The 12,629-nt window shown below is 34.8% G+C and overlaps 2 protein-coding genes across 2 annotated transcripts; one reads left to right on the forward strand and one right to left on the reverse strand.

Moving 5' to 3' along the window:
• Nucleotides 1-73: 73 nt before the first annotated feature.
• On the forward strand, nt 74-1,023 carry LOC147936040 (uncharacterized). Its single transcript, XM_087468567.1, has 2 exons — nt 74-542; nt 683-1,023. Exons 1-2 carry the CDS (start codon nt 74-76, stop codon nt 1,021-1,023), a joined length of 810 nt encoding a protein of 269 aa, XP_087324693.1.
• A 4,922-nt stretch (nt 1,024-5,945) lies between these two features.
• On the reverse strand, nt 5,946-6,858 carry LOC147936041 (large ribosomal subunit protein eL19z-like). The gene is made up of 3 exons (XM_087468376.1): nt 6,795-6,858; nt 6,353-6,594; nt 5,946-6,242 (listed from the first exon to the last, which is right to left on the reverse strand). Exons 1-3 carry the CDS (start codon nt 6,856-6,858, stop codon nt 6,201-6,203), a joined length of 348 nt encoding a protein of 115 aa, XP_087324502.1. The 3' UTR covers nt 5,946-6,200.
• Between the last annotated feature and the right edge of the window lie 5,771 nt (nt 6,859-12,629).

A 12,629-nucleotide genomic window follows, 5' to 3' on the forward strand; every position in this document is an offset into this window, starting at 1 on the left:
CATAATATGGGACGAGGCTCCAATGATGAACAAGCTTTGTTATGAAACTTTGGATAGGAGTTTGCGAGATATCATGAAGTGTGATCAGATATTTGGAGGTAAAGTAGTAGTGTTAGGAGGTGATTTTAGACAAATAATACTTGTTATTACCGAAGGAGGAAGAGTGGCGACAGTTTTAGCATCTATAAACTCATGTGTTCTTCTGAATAGTTGTAAAGTTCTTAAACTTACCGAAAATTTGAGACTTCGCAAGGCAAGTAATAGTATGGACGTGGGTGCTCTTGCTACTTTCTCAAAGTGGCTTCTTGATATCGGGGATGGCAAAATCAACGAGTCAAATAGTGGGGATGTGGAGATTGAAATTCCTGATGATTTATTAATTAATACAAGTGGGAATCCTATTGAAGCAATAGTTAAAGAGATTTATGGAGAACGTTTTGCAACGAGGACTGATCCAAAATTATTTAGTGAAAGAGGTATTCTAAGTCCAAGGAATGACGATGTTGATAAGATAAATCAGTTTATGCTTACTAAGCTCCCAGGTATGCAAATAAAATAAAATATGGAATATGGATATTGGAGAAAAAGTTTTTATTTAAAAATATGGATATTGAAGTAAAATTTTTTATTAAAAATGTCTATTATAACATACCTAAAATTCTTTACTTTTTGTTGATCACAGGTGAAGAGAGACAATATCTTAGCTCTGATAGTATTGAAACGTCTGACACAAGCGGACATGATGATATGATCTACACTCAAAAATTCTTAAACAGTATACAGGTTTCTGGATTGCCAACCCATGTTTTGACGTTGAAAATAGGAGCACATGTCATGTTGTTAAGGAATATAGATCCAAAGGGATGTTTGTGTAACGGTACGAGACTAATTATTACTCAGATGGCCAATCATGTAATCGAAGCAAGAATCGTGACAGGAAAAAAGGTTGGTGATAGGGTACTTATCCCTAGGATGTATGTTAGTCCACCTGATTTGTCATTGTGGCGTTTGCAATTACTATAAACAAGAGTCACGGTCAAACACTAGAACATGTCGGATTGTTTCTACCGAAACCGGTTTTCGCACATGGACAGCTTTATGTTGCCTTCTCTAGAGTCACAACCAGAAAAGGGCTAAAGGTGTTAGTTACAGATAAAGATGGGAAGTGTCAGAATAAAACACTTAATGTTGTTTACAAAGAGATATTTGAGACTGTCTAATTATGTTTTGAAACTGCACTATTTTTTTGGATTGTTAGACTTGAACTTTGTTTTATCTCTTAAAATAAATTAGTTTTAATTATATTTATAAAACATTGTTTGCCCCATTTTTAACTATATTTTAATTTAACTTCTCTCCAATGATAAGAATGTTATGTCAGAAGGGTGTAGAATTTCACATTGAAAAAAATCATATCTTTATTATCCTCTTATCTATATTATAAAAGAAGGACTAGAGGAAAATATCATATTTTATTAGTTTCAACAATGTTGATTAAAATTATGTAACTGTTATATATATATATATCTTAAGTTTATATATTACCTATAAAATGCTTAACTCTAACATATCCCAAATAATAGGATTGTTATGTCATTATGATTTAAACTTTCAATTTCGAGAAAACCAAATTCTAATATTCTCTTATTCTAAGGGCATCTTATTTTAAATTTTACACATCATTACATTTTATTAGTTTCAACAATGTTGTTTTCAAAAATAAAATTGTTAGTAATACCATTATTAGATCTTTTATTATACATACAATAATAATTATTAAAATACTTAACAGTCTAGATAAAAGGTAAGACACGCTAACACGTATAAGACGCAACGTTTAATCGTGACTGTTTGTATTCTTACAAATATCCAATCCCCTTTTCGTTTTTGTTAAGAGAGGATAAACAGGAAAACCTTAATTTGTGGAAATCATGAAGTACGATGCTATATCTAATCTTCATCCCGGCAGGACGAGATGGTGTATCTTGGCCAAGGTCTTAAATTCGTGGTATGTCAACGAATTCTTCACAAAACGGGTTCTTCTTCTTGTGGACGAAAATGTTAGAGTAGTTAATAGAACAAGAATTCTACTTATGTTTGATTTACAACAGTACTTAAATCATAATTTTCTAACACAATGTTAATCAATTTTGGAAAGGTGACACAATTGAAGTTGCCTTTATACCAACTACACTACTCAAGCTCCGGAAGTACATCTACGAGGATGAATGGTATGATATTAGGAATTTCAAAATCATCAATCCAACCCTCAAGGAGAGGAATACCCATCATCCTTATCAAATCAAGTTTACGGATGAAACAACCATGACCCTAAAGGAATCGGTAAATTCCAAAAATTATTTCCGATTCGAAGATTTGGATGATATTTTCCGAGGAATAATCCACCATCCCATTTCTTTTGGTACGTTTTCCTTAAATTAGTTTTAAATTTATTAAGTTGAACTCCGTGAATTTAGGTTTTTGATGTCTTTGTGTTGAGAAATCTAGAGTCTTTTTAGGAAATTTGGAACTTTCTGTAATGGTCCCTTCCATAGAAAAATACAAATTCAACTTTAATACTAAAATAGTTATATGTAAGTGTTAAATAGTTTTGGAAACATTCATTTAATATAGTTATAAAATATATGTTTAAACTCTGTTAATATAGTTATAAAATCTTTGTGTTAAGGAATCTAGAGACTTTTTAGGATATTTGGAACTTTGTGTATTGGTCCCTCCCATAGAAAAGTACAAAAAGAACTTTTTACCAAAATAGTTGTATGTATATGATAGATTTTGGAAATGTTCATTCATCTCATTGGGGAAAATTTGACTTTTTGCCACAATAGATGTTTGTGGATGTGTAGTAGCTGTGAAGGACAACAGAGATCATTATAATGAAGTTGTTTTCACGCTATTAAATGGCAGGTAAAATACATTTATTTCACCTATCATGTTAGTAAAATTTAGAGTTTGACTATTTCATAAAATGTTTCGACTATCAACATTTGAAGGAATGAAACGATCAAGTGCCGTGCAGTAAGCGACTGTGCTACCCGTTTTATGTCTTTATGGGATACATCTGGATGCCATCTCACATATCAAACCGAACCGGTATTTTGTGTTCTGCGTTTCTGGAAGGTTGGAGAGTATGAAGGTATGTACTATTAATAACACTCGCTTGATTGAACAAATGCTAAACACTATGTGGTATAATCATTTACCAAACTTTTATACCACTTAAAACATCGTTAGGTAAACCGTGTATTGTAAACACACTGGCCTCCTCCAAGATATTTATAAACCGGAGTTTGAAGGACTTGAGCATCACTAGGCCATGTAAGTTTTGAATATTCATTAATATCAAGTAGTGAATCATGATGCTAGGGTTTAACTTATGAATGTGTTTTCAATATCTTCAGCTCGGAATATTCTGGATGTTATTACATAAATCATGTAATGGAGCATGTAGGAGAAACTACAGGGACGTAAGCTGAAGGCACATTAGTTTTCAAATTTTTTGTATATGCAAACTTGATAATATGTTGAATGTTTGTATGACCAAATACTAGAAACCCTTATATGGGTTGCTTTCTATATTATCCTAATGGTCTAAACCTTGATAATATGTTGAATGTTTGTATGACCAATTACTAGAAAACCTTATATGGGTTGCTTTCTATATTATCTTAATGATCTAAACAAAGGAAGTCAATTAGAACATTAGTTCATATATTTTTAGATCAAAGAATCAACCAAATACCATTAGTTCATATATTTATAGACCAAACAATAAACAAAGGACATTAGTTCGTTAATTTCAAGGATCAGAATGATCTCCTTTCCTATATTATTCTAATTAAATTTAATCATAACGAATATATAAGGCTCATTAAATACTTGAAAATATGAAAATGGGCCTTTAAATATTAATAAAGATAATATATATGTAGAATACTATAGTAAACATCTTATTGAGATCTTTTCTTTGTTTCCATTTTAAAAAATGGAATTGAGAAAATTTAAACATTAAAAAAGAAAAAAAAACTATTTTAGTATTTTAGAAAGAAAAATTGAATTGATTTTCTATTAAATTCCTGCCCGCACAGGCGTGCGGGTAACTCTCATAGTATCGGTTAAACTTTTAGATTAGTTCAGTAACAAACATCCAAATTTAAAAAGTTTGTATGTGATTTAATTTTGATCTTTAGTCAAACAATTTATTTCTATCAAATATAATAAATTTAATATTCTAAACATTTACATTATAAAAAGTTTAAAATATCATTGGACATGGTTATATAGTGGACAGATTTGGACCAATATTAATATGAATTTAAAATATTATTAACTAGATAATACATCACATGTAAATTATCATTTCACTTTTTTGTTAACTCATTAATATCAGAATATTTAGAGATATCAAATTAAGTTTATTAAATTATAATTATGAAAAAGAAAAGAATTGTCTTGCGATGTTTCCGGTTAAATCCTAGTGTTGTTATACACACAAACACATTATACAGTAAAACCTCTATAAATTAATAATGTTGGGACTAAGACATTTTATTAATTTATAGTGATATTAATTTATCTATAAATTAATAATTATTATTTTATAGTGTAAATTAATAATTATTAATTTATAGATATATTTTTAATTGTTTATTTTTTAAAAAATTATGAATTGGAACAACTATAGCAAAATAAGATTAAACTTTCGGATGTTATAAATTTTATGGTTTAGGAATTGAACTTGTAATATTTAGAAAGCACTATTTACAATAAATTACAAATATTATAGACAAATTGACTTATACACATGAGACACATAAATTCAAATCTATGAATAATAATATCAATTCTCCTATTTTAATAATCTGTCAATTTATCAAATTGTAAATGATGCATATCTAAAAATTAAAACTTTAAATTTAATTATTTGTATGACATGTTATAAAATATTTTAGAGATATCATTATAGGTTGAAAATACAACATTACAATTGTTCTATAGAATTGAGCTTTAGGAGAAACATACACTATTATATCAGTATATATATATATATATATATATATAAATTTACATAATTATTTATGATATTATTGGGACCATATTTTATAAGGAGATTTCGAAAAAATTATTATCTTATTATCTTATCGAATATTGTTAATTTTTACACTGGCCTTACTTGGGACCAGCAAAATTTATTAATTTATAGTGTTTATTAATTTATAGAGGTTTTACTGTATATGGTTATTGTATTTTATTGAAATATTACAAAGGTATAAACAATTAACATATACTTTTTTTTGTGTGTTAAAATTACTTTATATACTGCTTATGTCCATAATAATATATAACTTCTAACAAAAGAAAATAATTTTAGAAATTTAACTCTATAAGAATGAGGATGTAAGAAATATTATAAAGAAAGAAAAAAATATGTTCAGGTTGCCGTAAAGCTACGCTATGAATTTTCAAAAATCCAGTAAAAACACTTGTTAATAAAACGGGCTAGGTTAAATTAAACCAAGTTATTACCAAAACATGATAAAACAATCTTAGACGGATCATTGAAGAAAAATATAAAAGGAGGTTTTAATTACTTCTACAAGAAAACTAGAAACTCAAAATTCAAAACAATCTTAGTCCAAAATAGTTATTCGGTTCCCAATTCATCGAATAACTATTTTCACTTGCTTTAAAGGCTCACGAAGGTAAAATGGTGAAATTGATGGGACAATAGTGTCTTATTCAGGAACGAAACACAAAAGATAACAAAAGTGCTTGGGCGCAAAACAAATGTTAATTCAGATCTAGAACATGAAAAAGGAATCCTGGGACAGATCATTAAAGATAAAGGAATATCTTACTCCTACAAGAATAGGTTCCCCTGAACTCAAGACAAGATATAAGACTAATGTAAAAGATAGTTCTTTCTTCAACGGCTGAGGATGAATGTTGTCCAGAAAGAAAACCTGTGAAGGCGATGCAGACGAATATTCTGGAGGTCTTTGACCAATCAAAACGATGAATCAAGAAGAGGAAGACATTGCACTTTCTTTCGGGCTCACAATGAGTTCCAAGAAACCCATCAACACCAAAATTTCGAGATCTTTTACTTCTTTAGTTGAGATCATCCTCTTTACTTAACAAAGATGGGAATAAGATGCATGGGTTTCTTACTCTGCTCGTTAAGGTGCTGATACTGGTGCAGCATTCTCTCCTTCAGGCTCCTATGAGGTGTTCAAAATATAAGCAACCGAAAAAAAATTAATTAAAGCAAATAATAATAATACTTGCCCAAATAAAAGACTTGATAAAACATGATTTTATATTTACTTACCTGAGCTAATGGCTTCTCACAGCTTATAGCAAACTTTCTCTCCCTGCTAAACTTGTGCATGCTTTCCAAAAGAACACGCTTGTTCTTGTAAAATTTTCCTTTCACCTTCATGAACATGACATGGTACACGTGTTTGTCCATCTTCTCGTCATGATATAACTTTTTTAGCAAGCGTTTTAACATTTCCAGCATTCTCATTAAAATTTCCACTTTTCGATCCATCGCCTCCATTGTATTCTGACCTGAAAAGCCAATATAAAATACTTTCTAAATAATTCCCTTCAACATAATATTACAGTACTATCAAATGGATCACCAAGCTAGATTAGTAGTCCAAGAGACTTCAATCAGTGGTACCGAGGACATACACTGGTCACTAAATTACCAACATGAAAAGACCTACGAAAGACAATTTTGATACAACATTTTCATTCAGACTTACTGTAACCACGGTGACGACACTTTCTCTTCGCACGAGAGCGTGAGTGGAACTTGATCGACACCATTTCTTATCCCCGTGACCTCCTATCTTCTTCGTCAAGATCAGCGGCGAAAACAAAATATGAACTACTTATAATGAGATTATACCCCTAATTTCTTTATCATCATGGGCCTAAACTACATGACCTGTTTAATATGTATAAAAGCCCTAAGCTAGCTAGAACTCACGTCTTTCGTAATGTAAAAATTATTGTTTAAAATGTAAGAATAATAATTTGAAAACGTGTTTGTTATTTATAAATTATTAATAGATAAATGATATAAAAATAATATCTTATTATATAAAGTTCAATGACAAAATTACTAATTAACAAGATCGTGACAAGTGTCAATTATATCATTCAGATGTTGACACACAGTCAATTTTTTTTTTATAAACGTAGTAGGACAACTTAATTATATCTACAGAATTTTACCTGTTCATATTTTTAAAAAATTATTTTCTAAATCAAAAAGGAAAACTAACAAAATCAATATATTTCCATTGTTTGCTAATTATATTATATGTGTGTTCTTGATAAAATTTGACATGTGTAATCTCACCTATGAAGAAGTGAATTATATTTTTACGATGAAATAGATAGTAATGTGATTACTAAACTGAATGTCTAAAGATGAAATTTATTTAAATTTAATTTTTTTTCAAATATTAATATGTATCATCTTAAAAAAATTCATTTTAAAATAGGGAGATTTTCAAAAATATCGCTTTTCCTATGTCACTTTTAAAAAATACCCTATCATGTTGTCTATTTTCAAAAATACGTCTTTCCAATGTATAAAACAACTAAATTCTAGGCTCTAAATTTCAAATACTAAACTTTAATCCCTCAAACTATATCCTAAATGTAAAAGAGAGAATCCAAACCTAAAAAAAATTCCAAAAATTATTTTAACATGTTGTAATTGTGTAAAAGAGTGTAAACATAAAAATGTTCAAAAAAAAGTATTTTTGAAAAGGGGTATACCAAAAAGGGTATTTTTAACAAAATTCTCTTAAGAATATTAGTAATATTTTTTTACATTTGATTTTATAATTTCAACATATGTATTTTTGTAATGCATATGTTAAAACATAAGATAATTCGAAATAAATTATAATTTATAGGAATGAATCTTCAGTTATTTGATGAGAATGTCTCTATGTTTTTATATATGTTTTTATTTTATAAATTTCACTCATTTAAAATTGATTATGACATGAGGTAAAATTAGTACTTATGAGATAACAACATAACAAATACATCTTAAATAATGTTGATTCAGTTTTTGTTTTGAATTGTATTTTGTTAATTTTATTTTGTTTTTATGATTCTTACTAAGATACATATTTGATATAATGTACTAATTGTGTCTGATACAAAATATTTAGTTATATGCATTGAAACGACCCGACCCATTTTTAAAAAAAAAATACTATATATATAATTAAGCATCACATACTACTTAATGAAATCAACCCAAACCACAAAACATCATTTAAACCAGCCATAACCATCTTACACAGCGGAAACGTACAAACAATACCAAACCAACATATCCTTAATACAATAACATTCCTAACCATTCTATCCAACAACCCATCATAACTCTAACCAAGGTTCCAACACATAACCATAAATAACCAACAACACACAAATGAGACCCTAGATCATCCTCCTCCTCATCGCCTTGATTCCACGTTCACACTTGTCTTTACCTGCACCGCAAACACAAATTGAGATGCATGAGTATTTAATAAACACTCAGTGAGGCCATCCTCCCATCTATTGGGCTATACACACAAGCAACTGAGATTCTATTATTAAAGCCAACAACCAAAACACAAACAACACAACAAACCAGGAAAACAAGACTCGGTTCAGTCTGGTGTCGACCGACACTAAGTCGGTGTCGACCGACACTAACGCGTCACTGGTGTCGACCGACACTAGGTCGGTGTCGACCAACACTCAACCAACATGGTGTCGACCGACACCAACCGGTGTCGATCAACACCACCTTCGCAGAATCGATCTGCACGAAGTCGAATGACGAACCTCCGTTCCAAACCGCTGCCAAACCCTCCCAAACTCTTCCAAACTTCTCAGGAACCTTTGGGAACATGAAAACAACCAACCCACACAAGCAAACACCACAAACACAAAGAAACAGCCAAAACAACAGAGATCTCAGGCTTAGATCAGCCATGGTCAAGCACTCACCTCTTTTGCAGGAAGATTCTCACTCCACAGCAATAGATCTCTCAAGAACAACAAAGGATCTCACAAATCTCTCTCAAAAACGTTTTCTCCTTCTTCTCTCTTCTTCTCTGTCCAAAAACGGCTAAAAGGACGAAATAAGTCGAGTTCCCCTTTTAAACTCGAGTTTAGGGCTTCTCTTAAACCAACCACGCAAACCGGACGATTAAAATCGAGGTGTCGATCGACACCCTAACCAAAATTCCAAAAATTGGTTCGCGGGCGTTACAATTCTCCCCCACCAATAAGGATTCATCCTCGAATCCCGCAACATCGTCCCTCCACCAAGAACCCCCGTGCAACCGTCACCACGGCATGCACAATATCCGACCGGACTGAACACTGTCAGCCCAAAGTTTTCTGTGAGACTGCCGCAACAGCCCGCACATCCACGTGACTCAACGGTCCACACAGACCTGACTCCACTAGTCATCACAACACAAAAAAGACGTGATCCATCCCGACCACCGAGGTCTACATCCAGCCACTATGCTCATACCCACATCCTAGACATTGTTTGCTCTCTCACTCATACGTTCTCAGGTCGCAACCTTCGAACTACACCGCCTGCACTCTCAGACCGTCGTCCTCGAGCCATACCGTCTCACTCTCGGATCGTCACCCTCGAGATCTTGGTACCAGGGGAACTACTCATCCCCTCCGGGGAACTAATCATCCCCTAGGAGAACTAATCATCTCCTCTGCCGCTCTCACGGTCGCAACCCGTCAAGCCCGCGGTGCACTAGGAAAACTAATCATCCCCTCAGGAGAACTAATCATCTCCTCCGGAGAACTAATCATCTCCCCCAGGAGAACTAATCATCTCCTCATGAGCAAACAAGTCCTAATGTCTATAAGCATCTCCTGACCGGAACCACCTTCTGTGGTTTGCGTAAAACATCACCATGTCCTACCAACCCCTATATTCCCTCACTGGAATATCAACACCATCATGACCACTAATCAGGCCAACTCTAACACATCTTAACCATTCGGGTGTTTACACACGCCCTTTTCAAAAACAGACAAGTTCTAACTATTCATAGAACGTTTTATTTGTTTGGCAACCGCTAAAAATGGCAACTTCTATCTCCCCTAAAACTTCCATTTTTAGAACTTTCCTCTTTCGGAAACTTTCTGCTTATAGAAACTTCAATATCAGAAATTTCTCTCCATTTACAAATCGAATAAACATTCATCCATTACGCATCTTATTAATTCTCAAATGCAACAAACGTCTACAATTCCAAAACGCAAAAGCTTAACAAAAAAAATGAAAACAGAAAGAAACTAAACTCCGGGATTGGCGCCCAGCACCTCCCTCGGCTGCACCCCTCTCACTGTCAACCGCTGCAACCTTGGACAATGTGGCCTGATATGTCCCACCTCCTTGCAATAAAAGCACACTCGAATGTTCTCTTGCGTCCCGCTTCTCTTGGGGCATCTTGCCAACCTGTGATCAATGCTCCCGCACCCGTAGCATCTCTAACCGCCTTGGTTTGTCACCAACGTCTCCTCCCGCTCCCTCTTATGCTTTTGTTCTGACTTGTTACCCTTGCTCGGAACGCTTGGCTCTAATGTCTCCTATGTTTGAACGGTAGGGCTAACCACCACAGTCTTCCCCCTCAAGTCATCCTCTATCTCAGCTACAATCTCCACTAGCTCCGCCCTTGTAGCATAACTCCTCCCTCTGTAGTGGACCCTCAAGTCCTCACGAAGTGCCCTCATGAACCTCCTAATCTGAGCCACCTCAGACTCCATTGCCCGACCACCATACATTAGAAGCCGACTAAACTCCAAGTCCAGCTCCCGCACCGATCAAGTCCCCTGAGATAACTGTACAAACTGTACCTCCAATCGGTCCAATGTCTCTCTAGGAAAATACTTGCGGTTGAACTCCTCGACGAACTCAGCCCAAGACATCTCCTTCTGCACTCTCCTAGCAGCCACTGATCTCAACCACAACTGAGCATTGCCAATCAAGTGGTGGACCCCTATGTCCAACCAAAAATCCTCAGGACATCTGAGAGACTGAAAGTTACGTTCCACTCACGTCCTCCATGCATCTGCAACAGTAGGATCAATACCACCCAAAAACCGCTCAGTTTCGATGTTGTTCATCTCCCTCAACATACTGACATAATGAGAATGAACCCGCACATCCGCAGCCACTGGCTGCCGCTTCTCCGCCACCACTGGTGGCACTACCTGAGCCCGAGCCGGTGCCACTGGTGGCAACCGCTCTAACAACTGTGCCAGCAAACCCGCAAGGTTGACACCCGGGACTCCACCCACAGGGACTCCCACACCTAGGGCCCTAACATCACCGGCTATTGGGGCATCAACACCGCCCCCTCCGGCCACACTCATGGAATCCCCCCGGACACCTTGCGACTCACCAACACCCTCTGCTGTCACACTCTGGTCCGCAGTCTCACTAACAACTGGAACTCTATCCCTACCACGACCACGTCCGCGTCCACGACCACGTCCGCGCCTTCGACCACGACCAGAAACAGCACCCTCTCTAACCATCTCTCTGCACTGACAAAACAGAAGGCTAAGCACACAATTCAAAACCACACACAGAGCACACACACATCTTACCGTGGAATCTTATTGAGGGCTCGAAGAGGATGATGCTAGGACTCCATACAACAAGCAAATTGACTAACTACTCATAATCAATTTCATCACCCAACATCAAGTATCAAACAACATAGAGATCAATTCAACCAATTAAATCCCTAAACCGCTCCACAACATCCACATGACCATCCTAGAACCATATACGCTTTGATACCAAATTGAAACGACCCGACCCGTTTTTTTTTAAATACTATATATATAATTAAGCATCCCATACTATTTAATTAAATCAACCCAAACCACAAAACATCATTTAAACCAGCCATAACCATCTTACACAGCGGAAACGTACAAACAATACCAAACCAACATATCCTTAATACAATAATATTCCTAACCATTCTATCCAACAACCTATCATAACTCTAACCAAGGTTCCAACACATAACCAGCAACACACAAATGAGACCCTAGATCATCCTCCTCCTCATCGCCTTGATTCCACGTTCACACTTGCCTTTACCTGCACCGCAAACACAAATTGAGATGCATGAGTATTTAATAAACACTCAATGAGGCCATCCTCCCATCCACTGGGCTATACACACAAGCAACTGAGATTCTATTATTAAAGCCAACAACCAAAACATAAACAACACAACAAACCAGGAAAACAAGACTTGGTTCAGTCTGGTGTCGACCGACACTAAGTCGGTGTCGACTGACGCTAACGCGTCACTGGTGTCGACCGACACTAGGTCGGTGTCGACCAACACTCAACCAACATGGTGTCGACCGACTCATAAAAATATCATCCACAGAGGATGAGATATATAGATGCGGGAGATGAGTCTCCGCTCTAATAATGTTAAAGCCATCTTATGAGAGATGTGCCTATTGCAAGATTTGCATATCATCATTTTAGGTGATAAAGTTCTCCATCATTA

This window comes from Camelina sativa, chromosome 10 (assembly GCF_030686135.1).
Source record: "Camelina sativa cultivar CO46 ecotype springtype chromosome 10, ASM3068613v1".
Classification (NCBI taxonomy): Eukaryota; Viridiplantae; Streptophyta; class Magnoliopsida; order Brassicales; family Brassicaceae; genus Camelina; species Camelina sativa.